The sequence below is a fragment of the Maylandia zebra genome, linkage group LG2, assembly GCF_041146795.1.
Source record: "Maylandia zebra isolate NMK-2024a linkage group LG2, Mzebra_GT3a, whole genome shotgun sequence".
Taxonomy (NCBI): Eukaryota; Metazoa; Chordata; class Actinopteri; order Cichliformes; family Cichlidae; genus Maylandia; species Maylandia zebra.
The window spans coordinates 17373593-17391792 of NC_135168.1; the positions used below are offsets into that span (position 1 = coordinate 17373593).

The window sequence follows — 18200 nt, forward strand, 5'->3', positions numbered from 1 at the left end:
CATGTTACATATCCTCCTAAATGTCCTCCGTAGTGGACTTTTGCAGTCATTTCCTCCATTTTGTTCTGTTTCTTTTAAATGACCAGAAAAGGAGTCCTTTTTAGAAGCAGAAAGAAATTTATTGCAGTTTGTTGAGGGAAACAAGGATCTTGAGTTGTCTGATGAAGAAGATCATAGGGAATAAGGCCTTCAAGAAGAAAGAAAGAGGAGCATCAGAGATGGTACTCAGACGAAGTCCTCTTGAACTTGCTGTCATTAAGTGGTTGGACAACAAGCCAGTTGTCATGGTGATATCTAAAAAGTAAAAACTTTTTTTTCCCCAAAAAAATCCTTTCAGCCTTCTGATTACCTTACAAACATTAGGGGATTTAAAAAAATAAAAAAAGGACAACATTTTTTTTCCTGGTAGTCAGGAGGATATATTTGCTCGTCTTTTAGGGAGCGTTTCAGATGGCACCAGTTTAAAGGACAATGCAAACTGCTAAATCTGCCTCTGCTTTATATTCTCTAAACTACTTGTATGTCAAATTTAAAAGTGCAAAGAAACTAGATACCAAATAAATGGTAAAGTGTAAAGTGTAAAAAGTGTAAAGTCACAAAGTAGCAAAAAATACAAATTCTGTGGAAAAAGTACATTGGGACTTTCAGTCCTTCAAAGTATATGTATTCAATTAACTTCCACAACGTTGGTGTGATTTTGCAGGACTTGATCTCTGGTACTCTATCAGACAATGGAAGCAAATAGGCAATCTATAGATTTGCTGTCCATGATAGTGTAGATGTAACAGTTTAATGAATGAGACTTGATTGGCTCTTTGTTAAAATTCACTGTATTATGCATTTCTTCTTCTATACAAGTAGGTTTTTGTAGTAGCATTAGTCCAGTGAATAATGAACTTTACATCATCTCATTTTTATTTGAAGAGATGAAAATCACTCATATGAAAACCATAACATAAAAATATACATTACATATTTCTTTAACAACCTTATATTTGGTCACTTCAAATGCCAGCTATTCATACAGGTAACTTTTTTTATAGTTATTTCCAGATACTTTAAAATACATAAATATTTAAATATTGTGCTCAGTAGCTATGACAAAAAGTAACTAAATATATTTAATAACATTACAGAAACACAGAGATACTACCATGAAACAAGTGTTTCATTAGAATACAAAAATAGCACAAACATTCAAAGACAACTAAATGAATACCTTCTGACCTATTAAAAACTTAGGCCTCATTAAAAAAATCTAACAGAGAATTCAAGTCATAGTTATCAAGTATCTCCAGCAATGAGGACACCTTGGTTTTTACATTCTGGCCCTTGAACTTGAATTTGTCGATGAAGAGGTCTGTGATCATTCCTACAGGAAAGAGAATGAAAAATATTAACTATCATAGGCCAACAATATTAATACGGTAAGGATCACAATGAGATCAGTTAAATGAAACTGTTAAAACATTGCACCGTAAAGCCTTTCAAGGTGTGCAGGCTGTTTCTTGTACTCCTCAAGGAGATTAGCGGATTCATCCAAGATGTTGCGATATTCTGGAATGAGGAAATCAGCATTCCCCTCATGAACCTGAAGCTCCTGATGACCACAGAGGAAGTAGAGACGCATGTTGGGAAATAGGAAGCAGATATTAGTAGCTACATTAAATTACACTCAAAAGAAACATGTGAGGAAACTGTATCATTTCACTAAATCGTGCACAGCAGATTTGCAACAGTTTCAACAGTATATTGGCAGGGATGCAATGGAAATAACGTTGCCATATTGTGAAACTGGTGCCTCTGTAATAAAAATATAACCTGCAGGGATTACAGCTTTTTAATCCTCATTTTAGGTTTAAATAGCTTTAAAACAGTTTTCATCATTTTAAAATCATCAGTTTAACTGAAGATTCTATACGTGCAATTTATGTCAGCTTAGAGTTATAACTCTCTCACCTCTCATTTACATAACCATTAAAAATAATTGCTTGTGGCATTAGCAAGATGGCTGCCGAGTTGCAAGACTTTTTTCTAGAAGGTATTTGATTAAATTCTGATCAAACCGGGTGGTCTTTACTGCAAATTCCACAACACAGTTCAAAGGAATGAATATCTTTTTTGCTTTTACACTTACTTTAAGGGCATCGATGAGCTGAACTTTTCTAGCCAACAACAGCTGGTACTCCAGCTTTGGATGGATCATGTTAAGGGTGTGGCTCACAGAGTCATCACTGATTTCTGGAAGATTAATAAACATAAATACAGGTTTTCTATTTCTTCTATTTAAAAAAACAAAACAAAAATAAAACCTGACAGATGGTATTGAAATAGAACAATAATACACCTACCGTACGAAATGTTGAGATTGATTTTCTTTTTGGTAGCTTCTTTAGACAGAACATCACTCAGTATGGAGATCGTAGAGATGTTGTCAGACTTAAAGTGACCCTCCCCTTTGCTGTGAATACAAAATGGTTCAATATATTAAACTATATGAAACTACCTATTAAACTCTTCAAAAACTTAAAGTGTATGTAGTTTAGAGCTTGTCTACTGTGTGCCTGCATTTACCAGTAGGTGGCTTCAAGCTGTGTGCCAAGGAAGGTGTTGTGGAAATAAAATGTGATGCTCTCTCCTGCGGGTGTTTTCTCAGGTACCTCCGGCAAACAGAAAACCACCCAGGAGTGGATCTCTGCAAAACTGAACTGCCCAACCAGACTGAGCCTGTTCATTGGCCTTAAATAGAGTGAGAAAAGCAAAGAGAAACGAAAACAAATGATCCCATCTGGGAAAGATATATATAAATCTTATAAAGTTTGTATCTGTCTTGTGTGAAACTTGTATGAAAAGCATATAAGAGTGAAAACAGATATAAGATCCCTTGAAAAATTATATAATGAAACTTGTATGTTTTGGATACTTACTAAAACAATGTATGAAAGTAATGAGAAAGTGGCCACTTTCATGAGTAATCACATATAAGTTTTTACTATTTGTTTTCCATATGGGATTTTATGAGAAAAAAGGGAAATCCTGATAAAAGAACCGTGTTAGAACATTCCTGTGTTGCTGCTATTAACAGTAATATATACATACAACACAAAGTTGCTGACACATATCTCATAGAAAACCATAGTAAAAGTAGAGGTTACTAAGGCTACGTTCACACTGCAGGCGAAAGCGCATCAAATCTGATTTTTTTGACCCTATGCGACCCATATCCGATCATGCTATGACAGTGTGAACAGCACAAATCCAATATTTTCAAATCCGATGTGGGTCACTTTCGTATGTGGTACTGAATCCGATACATATCCGATGTTTTAGAAAGTGACTGCTATTTGAAAGGTCAAGTCGCATTAAATCCATCTTTTACATCACTTACACAAGACAGACGCCAATTATCAGCTTCGGAGAAGCACCCGATAAGACATCGCTAACACTTCCTGGCCATCCAGTGTAGATGTTAGTGAAACTGTTGGGAGGACAACTTTGGAGAAACATGAACATTTTATTTATACTGTATAATCTGCAGATTCTGACAGAAATCTGCAACTATCCTTTGAAGCACCGCTCCTCTAAAACAGCAATAAGGATCATTATTAGGTTATTTACATTATTATGTAAATAACAAAATAACTCAAAGCAAAAATTGGGAAACGTAAAGTCCGAAGTCTTTACATTAAGGGCCATCAGTCAAACAATATTGTTTTCTCTGGGTCTAAACAGAGCGCGTTGTGTGTGTGACGTCTTCTTTTGTGCATGCGGGCCGCTTTGGACGTTCACACTAGAGCGCATTTGCTGTCGCATTTTATTTGTAGTGTGAACAAGCAGACAAAAAAATCGGATTTGATCAAAAAATCGGAATTGAGCATTAAGACCTGCAGTGTGAACGTACCCTAAAAGCAAGAAGTAAGCATATTTATTTTCAACACACAAAAAATGATAAAATAAAAATATTAAATCCACCAAGGAGATTATGTGTCTGCTAAAAACTGGAAGCAAAACTAGAAATTCCATGTCATTTCACAACAAACACATAATAAAGTGAAATAACAAAAACTGGGAGATATCGCAGTTCTAGTTGCTACTAATCTTCAGATGTCTTTGTGGATCCAGGAACGCATGCATGATGTCAAAGGAACTGTCAGTATATATGTGTGTAGTCACTCACACTTTTATTTGTTTGTGGGTTTGTTACTCTAAAAGTTATGGAAAAATAACATCAGAATTTCACCAGAGCTGGGGCTTGATTTATGTTTGTTGGGAATTCAGATCCAGATTATTTTTTTTTAATTCAGGATTCTTTATCACTGTGATGGAAGGCAAACTGGACACTGTGTCTTATGTTGCACTGACAATTTTAGTTTCAATTCGAGGGTCTAAATGTAGGAACCATTCACAACTCTAGGTTTAAAGCTAATAATGTGTTTTTGTCTTTAAAACTATCTTTTGTGTTCTGCTTCAAAAAGAATGAGATTACCAAATTTCAATTCACATCTCTATGATTTTATTATACTTGAAAAGACTGTTTTCAAAATTCAAAGTAGTGCAAATTTTTCTTTTATTCTTTTAATTACCTCTCTTGGTCTATGCTGTGAGTCCGCTGGTGGAGGGACAGAGGTTTGATCTGGTACTGGCGTACCTGACATGTCTTAGGCTGCAGTCTTGGGGTGATATACGCCTGCAGGGTTCCATACTGTCCCTCAATGGACCTCACCTATAGAACAGTTTGTTGTGGATTAAACATATTACTTCTTCTGTAACACATCATATCACAAATAGCTGAGGCAAGTTGATTATGTAGCCATTTTAAAAATGCCACACTTTCACTTACTTTGAGCTCAATTCTGGTAGTGTTGGCCTGACATCGGTATGTGGCCAGGAGGAAGTTCCCATTGGGCTGCTAAACATAAACTGAATGAATGTGAGGCCTTTGATCACAGAAGCAGGTTTATGACTTAGTTTGTAAAAGTTTTTGTGTGCACATAGTTTACACAGCTCACCTCTGAGTCACATTCACTGAAACTGACGACAGCTGAGTTCTTATCCACATCCAGGAGGTCAATAGGGACATCACTCTGTGTAGAACATTAGTCTCAGTCATATTCTGCTAGCTTACTTTTGCTACACGGAATGAAAAGTGTACTTTTTTTTGGTATTGCAACTTGTCTTTTAACAGTGCGGTATAACAGACACATGTACCTGCAACAGCAGGTTGTCGATGGCAGTCTGCACCTCCAGGGTGAGGCTGTAGCTGGCATCGTCTTGGCAGAGTGTAAACTTGTCATTGATGCTGAAGACGGGGACAGCAGAGACAGCCGTGCTTGATTGAGAGGTCTGCTGGTACTGCTCACGTCCCTGCAGGACTTTGACCTGCAGCTGCTCCAGCTCTGCCCTGAAAGTTAACAACATTACTAACTGAAAAACTGAAAGACTTGTTTTGAAATCACACTTCACAGTAAACCAAACAAAAAAAAAAAGGGAACAAGATTTTGCTAATACCTGAGTGCTTCTACTTTAGACTGTGTCTCCTTGCTCATCCTGACCTCATCTCCGGGGCCAGCCTCGGCCTTCTGAGGCTCAGTGGTCAAACCAGTCACCCATCCTGTAAGAAGTGAAGAAAAGAGTGGACACAAGACACCAGACACTTATTGTTCCTGAGGGGAAAAAATGCATAAGCTGCAGTATTAAGGGAAACATTATCATCTAACCCGTGTAGGTGGCAGTCAAGACCTCATCATAAGACTCCTTCCCTACACAACCACCCTGGATGGAGGTCACACTCTCTGACAATACCTGTTATGAGGAAACACAGCAGAGAAAATATTGAAGATTAAGAAGGGAGTCTGTCATTTAATACCTAAATGCATTAATATTTGTAAATTAAGCAACAATTATTCAAATAACTTTAGGTTTGTAACAGTTACAAAAATACAACTGTAAATCTATGGAGAGTGAATTTTTAATCACTTACGTGCTCAAAGCGCAATGTCGGTTCATTAGAGCTGTCAAAGCCGTAGACCTCAACCGTCCCATCATCCCTCCCCACCAGGATATCATTCACTCCGTCACCAATAATATCATAGTTGTCAATGCAAAGAATTCCTGGGAGACAGAAAACATGATCACTTTGCCAGAGGTTAAGTCATCACCTAGTATGCATGAGTATCTGTTTAAACATTGTGGAAACATACATTGTGTATAAAATGAGATCAGATAGATCTGTTTGAGAAACAAATTGTTACTGCATGCCCATGCAGTAGACTCCGCTTTATGACTGCTTTGACTCAGAGCAATCACCCTCTGCTAGACAGTAAAAATATTGCACTTTTAAGGCACCTGTACACTGGCTTCATGTGTAAGAACTCGATGCTATGCCCATCTTTTCTAACAGTGTTCATGAGAAAATAATGCATTTCTGTACATACCTCCTTTCTTTTTGTCATTGTCAATTTCCCATTTGGTCGCAGCTGAAAGTTCACCAATCTCAACCAATCCTATTTTTCCATCTGTGGTTCCAAATAGAATTTCCTCTCCTAAAGAGAAATTTCAGAAATTAAGTTCAAACGGGTACATATAAAGCAGCTTTATGCTTTATGGTTACAGTAAACAAAGAAATCAACTTGCCTTGCTCTTTATACAGTTCCAACACAGAAGGAGGTCCAGGAACTTCTATGTCATATGCAAGTTCAGATCTCTACATAAAAAACCATAAAACAATTGGCATCTCTCATTTGACAAAGAGCAACTCATAATCAGAACAGTAAATGAGAGCTCAGTCTACCTGCAAGACTCTGAGCACTCGATCTTGGCATGCCAGGACGGGGACGAGGTGAGTGAGGTTTTCAGTGGACAAACATGTGATGTCATTGATCTTGTCTCCAGAGAGGTAGTAGTCCTGATCTTTGCAGTCACAGTAGTGGTTGTAGATGTAACTTGCGCACACAAAAAGGTCAGCGCCTGAGACATGCCTGGAAAAGACCCAGTGGGGTAAAGATGACACAACTCTGCACAGCTCAATCGTGTAATGTAAATCAAAATGAAGAAAAAAAACAAAACATGTTTCCTACATTGCATTAATGCTCTCAGTTAGGTTGGCTTCAAAAGTGAGGAACTGTTTGCCTTTCTTGGTGAATCCTCGGACCTGAGAACCAGAGCAGACAAAGATCTTTTCCTGGGGAGTTCCCGCAGCACCTCCAAGGTCCATTCGGGCTATCTTCTGGCCAGGAAGTGTTTTAAAGACAGGCTGAAACAAAGAGTCAAAAGTCTTACAAGCTGTTCATTTCAAATCTCTGTGATGACAGGAAAATATTTACTCACCACTGCTTCCCCCTTCTTGATGCCAAAACATGTGAGTATTCCATCATGATCAGCAATAGCAACCTAAAACATGAGGAGACACCAGTCAAGCACTCTAATACTTACCAATTTCATTTTTTAGTTTAATTAACGATTGTAGCAAAGGCAAGGAGTCATATCTAGAAGATAAGCCCAGTATCAAAAGAGAGTATAAAAGAGACCTTACATATACTATAATTTGTTTCGACCGAGCACTGATCCCACATGGTGATATGACCCTTGAGGTTTACCCAAAATGCACTTTTTAAAGTTTTCTACAATGAACTAATAGAAAACATGTTTAATTAAAGCCTGTTGGAAAAATAGTGTCTAAATCTTGTTTTGAGACAAAGTCTATTGATCTTTATGAAATTTGACTGACTATACAAGCAGTTTACATGTCCCTCTTTCAATTAAACTAAAACTTCAAAACAACTGCCCAACTTACTGCACAGCATGACAAGTCTTACTTCTTGAAGGGCTCGGGTAAAGCAATTATTTATCAGAAATCAATGTCATTGGTTTTGATTTCTGACCATCTAGTAAACAAAATATGTATTACAGATAAATAAACTAAAACCCAAATAATAAAACTGGTTACATTTTTAAAATCAGAATCAGAAAGACTTTATTTATCCCCAAGGGTCAATTAACAAAATTAATCATCTGCAGTTTTCAGCAAAAGCAGGAAAACAATCTGGATTTAGTCAGAAAACAATACTAACACCACAAATGTTAATTAATTTAGGTTACTGTATGGCTCATAAACGATACCTTTTGGGTTGCCTTTTTTCCCAGTGGAGGAAGAAGCCTCATAGTTTTCTGAGATGTCACGCCAACCTGAGAGATAGAATGGAGGAGAACTTTTACTCCTAATATTAATTAAAGAGAGAGAAAAACACACACAGCATAAACCCGACGTAGTCTGCTTTGTTTTACCTGAATGTAATCAACTCTATTGAGGCGAAGATCCATCTTCTTTCTACTGTTTCAACTTAAGTAGGAAAAAAAATCTGCAAATATTCCAAGCAGGTTATTCAGACACTACTCTTGGCCCATAGCCGCCCGTTACAATTAACACTTTGTCAGAAAAACGTTCAACCCAATTCCAAGACGATAACGATGCTAGCTGAGACTGGGATTATCTAAAGCAATGGGATTAGCTCAACGTGCTAGCTTTAGCAATCGGAGCTAACTGGTACTGGCACGCAGGCTTCCTCAACGACCGAAAATCATCTTTAAAAAAGACACGAAGGAAGTCGATGTGTGTAGATGTGAGCGCGAATAAATTCCCATTAAACGCCGATATCAGGTATAAACGATCTGTGCAACATTTTGGGACTTGTAGAGGGCAGTTGCCGTTGCTAATGGCAACGTTGCAGGCTGTAACAAAACTGCAATTCCACTGGTTGAAAGGGAGTAACGGACATTGAAGCTGCATTTTGATTGGCTATCTCATTCACGTTTTATACCGGTGCGTCATATCACTTCTATATCTAGCAGACAATACAAGAATACATAAAAGACAAAAAGAGAAATGAAACATAAAAGCAGCAAATAATGACAATAATGTTTTTAAAAGTGGCTTAAGTGTGCCATTCTGCCAGTAATGTGAAAAATCCCATTAGCCTTTTGAATTTTCAAAGTTTTGGAAACAACTGAATAGTTTTTACTCAAGGATCTGTACCAACTTTTACTCTTTCTCTATTTTTGGGAAATACAAAGTTTACTACTTATCCAGACCCTCTTGGCACCTCTCATTTATAAACATAAAACACCATTTAATTATAGTGACACATTTATTATGTCAATGTTAAAGGTACTTAAAAGTCATAGTCATATATTTTTTTCATTTACACCATTAATAAACACAGTCCTTTACCTATACAAATGCTGGCACATACTGTAGAGAAACTAAAATTTGGTTTTAGTGATGGTATCTTGTCAGAGTTTTCTTGAAAATTGTCTTCTTTCTTGTGCTTTCAGATGACTAACTGGCGTTGTCAGGAGTAATCAGGGAAGAGTACGTGGATGAACCTAAATGAAAGAACAAGCTCTTTTTACTCTCCCACATAAATATCTGTTGCATCATAAAATCAAAGAACTCTTATTTAAAATGACACATAAATATCACACATTGTTTTTTGCAAATATATCCCAGATAAATGGCGTGCAGTGTGTCTATAAGATGTATTTGATATGTACATGTAAAATTGTTTTTACAATGTACTCATAGGGTCTGAACAATTATTCACTAACTCACATTTCTCTAGTGAGAAACAATATACAATTACACTGAAATTATCTGTGATAAATACTTTTATATTAGACCTATGCTTTGAATAACAATTAAAAACAGGCATAAATAAATCCTTATTAGGATTTGTTCATATTGAAGTCAACTATTATAATGCAAGAAATTATTGGTACCAAACCCAATTAGCATTCTTCAACACTATGTTTGTTTAGGAGATAACTTTATTCTCATTATAAAAATGTGGTTTGTCTGTAGGCAAGTAAACACAATTAACATGGCAGGGAAAGAAAAACATACCAGGGCATGCATTAAGCAAGAAACCTATAGCCTAATAAAAAATGAATGACTCAAAATCAAAACAGCTTTTAAACTGAGAAATGAGGTCAGGGTGCATTCATAAGCATGGCATGCTTTCTGCAAGTTATTCCATTTGTGAATCATACAGCAGAACATCTGGTACCTTAAAATATCCTATAAAATACAGCAGATTATTTTCTCAGTTTAACATCCATTTTGACATCATAGCTACATAAGATTTTGCATGTTGCTGAAATGTGAGTCAATGGCATTGATAGAATACATTTAATATTTAGGCTTTTAGACACATAAGAGCATTGGATGCTTTACAAATCAGACATAGTTGGAAACTGAAAAAGTACAATATGATTATTTAAAGAAATGATCATAATCCATTGTTTATAAACACATGTTCATTAATTTACTAATCTGAGAATGTTAATGTTTCATTATATAATAAGTGATTTTAATGAATAAATAAGACATGAAAGGAAAGAATGATAACAGCCGATAAACAGGGAACCCAGCTGATGTCAAGCTAATGTGCTCGGCCCATCGAAGGTAACAGAACAGGATGTCCACCGCTTCAATGAGGTCACATTAAAAGGATGGAAACGCAAATATCAGCATTAGCCTTCAGTGCATTACTGGCTGGTCTTCAGCTGCACTCAGATACACAAAAATTGGAGCACAGACTGTAAAGTTGACATTCAAAAAAAAACGGTTCCTTCCATTGATGGCAAAGTCTTTCCCCATCGAAGTTAAGTCACATCGTACATCTTACTGAAAAACAAAACATGAGGAAAACAAATTTAGTGTAATCAAACCCCCGTGGGGGCGAGGCGGCTGATAAAGGCGATACTGCTGAGGCACATCCTCCTGAAGAAGGCAGGGCAGGCAGGCTTCATGATGAAATGCTCCAAAAGAATTCGCAGCTCGGTGAACAAGGTGCTGAGACAGAAAGAAAAGTACTTCACTCGGATTGTATTGAAAGCAAATTTAATCTAATCTTTGTACCTTCTGAATAGCAGGGCATGCCAACTCTAAACAGAAGGGCCATGTCCTTGGTTGAACCCCAGAGCCTCTTGCTGTGAGGCAACAGCGCAAAACACTGAGTCACCATGTTGCTATGTGACAATAACGGATAATTCAAAGTCTTACCGGCAATATGGATTTCTTCTGGATGTGTAGCGCAGAGTGAGGAATCGGTAATAAATGAAAGGCAGCAATAGGCTCCCCTGGCCGCTGTTGACAAAATATTATTGACATGAACATGTGAAAACTGGACACTCTGTATTAAGATTACAAAGAAGGGCTTGCATTTGTTAAGAGAAAACTGATAGATATTTATGAGATTAACACAACAATAACCACAAAACAGTCACTGCAACTAATCAATATTCACATACCTCTAGATTAGGGATGCTACAATTGGTCTTCAGAAAAAGAAATCGTTGACAGTTGTAAGCATACCTGAACAGCATAAAAATAGTTGCTGGCATCAAGAAGATCTCATTACAGGCAATAAACTTCAGGATATTCTGCTGATTAGTTGTCAGTTTGTCCAGGAGACCCCGGATAAACATCATGCTGTTTGGGCCCATGGTCTTAAAGAAACAGAAAACAGTCACAAAGTGAAATGAAAGCTTTGGCAAATCAACATTTTGAAATGAGCAGTTGGTGCAAGAAGTAAAAGGTAAAGGAAAACACATTAAAAATCATTAGCCTCCAGACTTTAAGTCGCTTAATGGTACATTATACGTTCGTAGTTCAATTTAACTGTAACAGTTAAGTATAAAGTTCTTTACGTTGTGTTTCTCATTTGCCTAATCTCTCTCAAACACACACACACACACGAGCAGAGCAGCCATGTAAAGCGCTGCTCTGTTGCAACTGTGTGAACCCAACCACAAACCTACTCTGCTGCCTCAGACATGGTGGCCTGGCTGGTACTAATATCCCATCTTGTGGCTATATAATGTTTAAACTGATTTCACAGTAATTTTCAATAAGTCACTGTGGTGACTCATACTTACATCAAGAACTTTCTTTGTGTAGGTAGTTGCGTGAAGCAAGGAAAAAAGAAAAACTGGAAAGATGCTCACTGGACAAGAAGGTTAAGATTAAATAACAAAAAAGAACAACTTCCTCCTAAATAATACAATAATAAGGGAGCATGATTCCAACTACGGAAAAACTAAATCTTTTACTGCTAAGACTAATTGATTTGTAATACTGCAGGTCTGAACCCTTTAAGGACTCCTATCAGACCGTCTTTGGAAAAAAACTGCAGCAACAAGTAAATGTCTGTCCAACTATAGCAGTGAAATAGTGTTTTATTATTGTTTAAAACTAAAAAAACACACAATGTATGTAGCAATGCTATCATCTCCATTAGGGCTGGGCCATATTATACCGTTCACGGTAATACCGGTATAATGTTAGGCAACGATAGGAAAATGAAATATCGCGATAGAATGGGAGTAAAACGCGCATGCGCAGTGCCTTTGTTTTCATACGCACATGGCCGATTGTTGAGTGAAACAGATGAACCAGAATTGGTTTGTAAAAATGGTGCAACTTCCGTGATGTGGAACTGGATTGGTGTTTGTCCGTCAGATACACAACAAAGCACATTTTTTTGCAGAACATGCAAGCGGCCGTTGTTATTGTCATATTTGTCGGACTAAGATGCTCTTAAATCTGGGAGTAATCTGGGTCCTAAACTCCGTATTCTTCAGGTCAAACAACACTGCAGCATCACTTAGAGTTAAAAACTGTCTAAATTCTTTCATCTTTAATAAAACGATCAGCATTGCTGCTTTACCAGGTGTAACTATAAAGTTTAACTTCCAGGCATCCATGAAAACAAAAGTTATTACATTTAACGGAGTTAGAAGTTAGCAGGAAGCTAGCGGAAGTTAGCTCGCTAGTTTCGCTAGTTACCTAAGCATGATATTGCATGTTCTGACTGAGAGATTTCTGAAAAAAATCAAACGCACAGCTCTGCTATCACTTCCAACATAAATGAAGACAGGAAACTAAACAGCAGTGACGTTTGTAGGGTTACTGAAGTTGGGCTAGCTGGTATATAATGATGTGCTACGTGATCGCTAGCGACACAGCTATGTTAGCATAACATAAACAGTGAAGCTGGAGGACGAACACTAACACTTTTCCACTTATAAAAGTTAACGTGAAGGTTCTTCATGGTTAGAGACAAATGCAATCGCATGGCAGGATGCTGTAAACGGACCAAACTTCAGTCAGGAGAACAACTGAGATAATCCATCCACAATACGAGGTTAGTCATTAATATACTGCAGCAACATGGGAATAGAGCAGCTGCCAGAGAATTCAACATTAATGAATCAATGGTACAGAAGTGGAGGAAGCAAGAAGAATGAGTTTAATAAAGTTTGATTTATCTGACTGCTTTGTTTCGCTTAATGTGCCTTATAATCCCGTGCACCTTATGGTCCGAAAAATGCGTACTGCACACTGCAGTTTAATGTTGCAAAGCACCTCTTTTTAACTTCAGTGGATATTATACATGGTTATGCTCAGGTAGAGCTGGGCGATATGAGATTTTTTCATATCACGATATGTTTTTTTCATTTCAGGCAATAACGATATCTATCACGATATAAGCCAAATAACTATATTTGTAAGATTTAAATGTGCCGTTGCTCACAAGTAAAATGTGAAATAATCAGCAGCTTGTTTTTATGTAAATATTTATTTCCCATAATAAGTTCAACAGGGTAGATGTACTTAAGGAACATCAGACTTTTTCAGATAAATAAAGGCAAATATTGCAAACTACACAAAAGGCAGCCGCTAAAGCGTTTAAGTTTCAAAATAGAACAAACGAAACAGACTACTAAATTGTCAATTCCACTTAGAAACAAAATATTAATTCTAAAAATAAATCTTAGTTTGTGTTACAGAAGAACAGACAAAACTGACTAACTTTTGTCAATATCAAATAAACTGAGAACTAAAAGGAAATTCTCAATCTCTTCTTGTTGTATAGCTTAGCTTTTCAAACAGTTTTAACAGTTACTTTAGTCTGACAAAAGCCGAATGACGAATTAGCGCTTCCAGTCAGAGACTGAGGCTACGTCCACACGTACATGGGTATTTTTGAAAACTGAGATTTTCCGTTTTCGTTTTAAAAAATAATCCCGTCCACACATAAAGGCAGAAATGAAGGAAAACGCTGCTATGAACATGCCAAAGCAGCAGGTGGCGCTAGATTCCTAACCGTGCAGAAATATTGGCCAATCAGAAGTCTAGAAGCCTCGGTGGGAAAAAGTAAACAAAGCTGGGGCATAGAAGCAGAACCGAGTCGTATGTGTGGACGGACAGTAACTGTGTGTATATGTAAGCATTTAAACACTGCAGAGAGTAGAATTAACAGTATTGTAGAAATTCATTTCACCGAAACAATAACGTGGCGCACAGTGTGACGCATGCACCAGTTTATTGTATTTCCAGACTTGCTTTCGGCACAATTTACAGTGCACGCTACTCTGTTTTTTGTCAGACTTGAAATAGCCGAAATACCTTCACACTACGGAACTTCTATGGCTCTTCCGTTCGACAATCTCTCCGGCGTTGGAACCATTATCTGTTTTCTCTTCAGTCACGCTCGGTTGATTTTTCTAGTCGGCACACTCATTTCCTCCATTACCTGCTGGCTGCTTCCCAAACAAACACACGTGCGGCTTGGCACTTGTGCTGTACGTTACAAGTCACGTGACGTGACGCTGCGGCTGTGATTGGTTCGGCTCTGCGCTACTTAATTTGGATTGGCTGATTTTTTTATTTTTTTAAGAGGACAAGAGCGGCGAGGTCTATCGCGATAGCTTAATTTCTCTATCGAGTAAAAGTTATATCGCGATACATATCGTTATCGTTCTATCGCCCAGCTCTATGCTCAGGATATGTCAGCCCATTTCTACTGGAAATGCCTTTTGGTTAAACTTTCAGCAAGGAATTTGCATTTGCACTGTTACATTTTTATAAAGCTTTAATGTACATAAAAACCAGCTTCTTGTTTAAGTGAAAATAAATGGAAGGTTGTCTTTTTGCGCTAGTAATGTTGTGGAGTTGTATTTTGTCTCGCATCAATTATATCGTCGGTTATATCGTTATCGCAAATTTTCAAATATATATCGTGATAAATATTTTTGGCCATATTGCCCTGCTCTAATCTCCATTTAATCTTGCAGACTTGCTCATAATGAAAGGATACTTGTAATGGGGTAGGAGTTGACCAGGATGAGTGAGTAGAGCAGGTAATGGCAGCTGTCCTCCTGCAGAGCCTGGGCCAAGAAAGCTCTGCTCAGCTGAAAGCGTGGAAGCCTCTGGTGTAAGCGAAGCGCACTGGTGAGGGCATTCGCTAACAACGCTCTCTGATAGAAGTTAGCTGCTGCATAGGGTCTGAAATATACAAGCAGTGACAAAGACTCAAATGCTGATTTTGGCTGGATTACAATTACTTTTAAAGCTAATTGACATTTATAATTAGATGATTTTGCACAGTGAACTCACCCCAAAACTGGTAGAATGAACATTACAGAGCAATAGACAGTGAAGAGTCGTGACAGCCACATTGCAGTTTCCAGCTTGTTGCTCATTAGAAATTGCTGCAGAGACACAAAGATGCTCAACATTAAACCGAACCAATCCCTTGTTCTTGTCTCCATTTTTCTCATATATACTGGTAGCAGATTTACTGACTTTAAACTTACAGTCAGGTTCTCTCAGTGGCTAGCATAGAAAATTCAGCCAAACTAAAAAGCATCTTAATGCAATCTACAAGTTAATTTTACCGCCTTGCCTTCAAAAGTCAGGGGGCAGCTGCAACTCATCTTGGTCATCCTCATTCAACTGATGTTACTCAAGTGAATGATTGGTAGTGTATGTCATCCAACTCTTGCAAACAGCACTGAAATACATGCCACACATCCCTACTCTACTTGCCCCCTAAGATAAACACGTTTGGGTGTCAAAATTACAGATTTAGGATGAAATCATTCCAATTATATGTAGAAAATAAAACAATCTAGGGCTAAAGCACTCAAATAAATAATATCAATTTTAAAAAAGTAAACTGTTCAGTCAAAACTATGCATAGCACATACATTTTGTAAGGGGCTCAAGATATCTTAAATCTTAGCAAAACTGTTCCCAATTTCTTCAAAATATCTGATAAAAGTTCTTGATGAAACAATTAACAGAAAATGAAGCACTATTTTCTTTCTTTTTTTTTCTGACCAGGATGCGTACAATCAGAGTACACCTTTGGGCACAATAATACTGGAATATTTGAACTACAGAGTTAAAGCAGCCAACCTACCACAGGGCCTAGCTGCGGCGGAGGGTTTTGTTGGTTTGCATCAGCCATCTTTGGGGGTGCTGGTTTCTCTGTTGGGGGAAAAAAATTCAAGTTTAGAAGTAACCCTAACTGCTCATTGAAATTTCAGGTCACCTGTGATTAGATGGACAATCGATAATATTGTCTAGCAATTACATGTGATCACACGATCACAACAGTGTGACATGAGTACAAGTGATGAAAATATCATCCCTTCCTCAATGATGATTTTCACTCTCCGGCTTGAGTTTCATCAGCTTCCTGAACAAAATATATGTCAATATAAAACCATTGACAAACTATCACCAAGAGCTGCTGTAAAACATAAATCTTCCACCAGACATCTGTCAATTATTCTACAGAAATCTCATAAAAATGACTGATTGCAAAGGTAAAATAATTAGTAACATTAATTATTATTGATTCTGAGTTTTTCAAGCTGAAACCACAACTTTTGTGTTTCACTCTGTTAGTTTTTTCCATCCTTTGTTATTTTTAAACTGGCTTCATTTAGATTTTAGTCTGATGAACAAACAAAAGAGGCCACCTTTGGCCTTATGAATCTTTCACCATATACTGGTAAATTTTAACTTTCACAAAGGTTCCGGATTCATCTATTAACTGACGCTGGAGATGGACACTTAGATGATCTATTCGCTAAGGTAAAATCGGGACGATTAAATGGTTAACCTTTGTAAGCACAAACTACATATGAATGGGACACATGGAATCTAACAACGATCATTCCCTCTAAAGGAAAGATATACCGGTAGCTAGCTGGCGGATGTGCTAATTTATGCTGGTAATGACTTGTTAATAACAGACACTATAAGGCCAAATGGTTAAAATATCCAGATACTGCTGTTAAATCCCAGACTGATGACTGCAAATTTATCATAAGGCAGCCCTGTGTGTATTTTATTAAGGCTAACGCTGTTTAGCAGCAGGTGTATCTAGAATATTCTGTTACCATCGTTACTAGCACGTCAGCTACCGCCTCAGCTAATAGTTGCTACCTAGGTCGTACGTGAATGCTTCCCTGATTACTTTGTCAACGTTAGGTCGCCCGGCAGTTTAAAGAAGACTTAATTAATAGCTACACCTGACCCTATATATGGCAATAATAAAGCATTCTGCTTACCAGCGCTACAGCGTTGATTTACGTCGCGTGCTAACCGGTTAACGTGACAGGCAGAAGCTTGGCACTCTGGGAACTACTCTAGTAAACGATCAGCTGACCTTGTAGCGTAAGACGGGAAGTACGCTATTTCTCGCGATATATCAAAAACTGTCTTAATGTACCTAATGAAGCTTTGTTTTATATGTTTATTGAAAATTGTGCTCCTGACAGATACCCTCCATATTAGGCTGTAGGCAATTAAACGACTAATACTACAATTGAACTAATGAAGACTAAACTAAAATTATACATCCAAAGCATTCTAACTGAAGTGAAACGACAAAATCCATTCCGTAAACTCCCCCCAATATAAACAATACTGAAAGCTCAAACTCGAAATTAAAGAACAGTGAATAATAAAATACGGATATATAATATAAACAGCTGTAATAAATCAAAAACTACATAGGTTTCGCACAGAACATGATAACCAAAAACGAAAACATTAAAAGCAGTTTTACGTTAGTGATATACACAAAATCGAAATATTCAGAGGTGACATGAACATGGAAAGCTAGGAACATAGCATGAAGAGAAGGGTAAACCACGAAGCGAAAGATTAGAAGTACTTCAAACGCAGTGTGTATCTTTTAACAATAAAAAAAAAAAAAAAAAAATATTTTGTTTAATTTAATAATTTTCTATTTATTTTTTCTATGAATAGAAAGAGATAATAACTTATTTTTGTTTATTTATTCCCCATATAGAGGATACATCTTTATTGTCCATTTTGCTGT

The 18200-nt window shown here is 37.2% G+C and overlaps 2 protein-coding genes across 5 annotated transcripts; both read right to left on the reverse strand.

Moving 5' to 3' along the window:
* Positions 1 to 892: 892 nt before the first annotated feature.
* On the reverse strand, positions 893 to 8783 carry bbs7 (Bardet-Biedl syndrome 7). 4 transcript variants are annotated; one of them, XM_004553679.4, is made up of 20 exons: positions 8284 to 8783; positions 8119 to 8184; positions 7327 to 7389; positions 7077 to 7252; positions 6791 to 6977; positions 6634 to 6703; positions 6435 to 6542; positions 5981 to 6111; positions 5718 to 5802; positions 5509 to 5611; positions 5209 to 5401; positions 5010 to 5084; positions 4841 to 4906; positions 4584 to 4723; positions 3389 to 3493; positions 2575 to 2739; positions 2352 to 2461; positions 2138 to 2241; positions 1477 to 1600; positions 893 to 1372 (listed from the first exon to the last, which is right to left on the reverse strand). In XM_004553679.4, the coding sequence occupies exons 1-20, from the start codon at positions 8317 to 8319 to the stop codon at positions 1239 to 1241; spliced, it is 2241 nt and encodes a 746-aa protein (XP_004553736.2). In that variant the 5' UTR covers positions 8320 to 8783; the 3' UTR covers positions 893 to 1238. The 4 variants fall into 4 exon arrangements, with proteins under 4 accessions (XP_004553736.2, XP_004553735.2, XP_012775206.1 ...); XM_004553678.4 differs by having other exon boundaries at positions 4841 to 4909; positions 8284 to 8780; XM_012919752.3 differs by lacking the exon at positions 3389 to 3493 and having other exon boundaries at positions 8284 to 8774.
* Positions 8784 to 9804: 1021 nt separating this feature from the next.
* tmem33 (transmembrane protein 33) lies at positions 9805 to 17563 on the reverse strand. The gene is made up of 8 exons (XM_004553681.2): positions 17425 to 17563; positions 16266 to 16333; positions 15458 to 15552; positions 15159 to 15346; positions 11935 to 12002; positions 11372 to 11505; positions 11060 to 11143; positions 9805 to 10849 (listed from the first exon to the last, which is right to left on the reverse strand). Exons 2-8 carry the CDS (start codon positions 16311 to 16313, stop codon positions 10720 to 10722), a joined length of 747 nt encoding a protein of 248 aa, XP_004553738.1. The 5' UTR covers positions 16314 to 16333; positions 17425 to 17563; the 3' UTR covers positions 9805 to 10719.
* Between the last annotated feature and the right edge of the window lie 637 nt (positions 17564 to 18200).

Bases quoted from the DNA above. Each gene is read 5' to 3' on its own strand.
- bbs7 (XM_004553678.4), bottom strand. From the start codon at position 8,319: ATGGATCTTCGCCTCAATAGAGTTGATTACATTCAG. The intron at 6,704-6,790 runs GTAGACTGAGCT...TTTTTTATGTAG, and splicing joins GAGTGCTCAGAGTCTTGCAG to AGATCTGAACTTGCATATGA. The intron at 5,402-5,508 runs GTATTAGCAAAA...GTTAACTTTCAG, and splicing joins TCTAAAGTAGAAGCACTCAG to GGCAGAGCTGGAGCAGCTGC.
- tmem33 (XM_004553681.2), bottom strand. From the start codon at position 16,313: ATGGCTGATGCAAACCAACAAAACCCTCCGCCGCAGCTAGGCCCTGTG. The intron at 11,506-11,934 runs GTAAGTATGAGT...TGTTTCTTTAAG, and splicing joins ACACAAAGAAAGTTCTTGAT to ACCATGGGCCCAAACAGCAT. The intron at 10,850-11,059 runs GTAAGACTTTGA...TTTCTGTCTCAG, and splicing joins AGAAGAAATCCATATTGCCG to CACCTTGTTCACCGAGCTGC.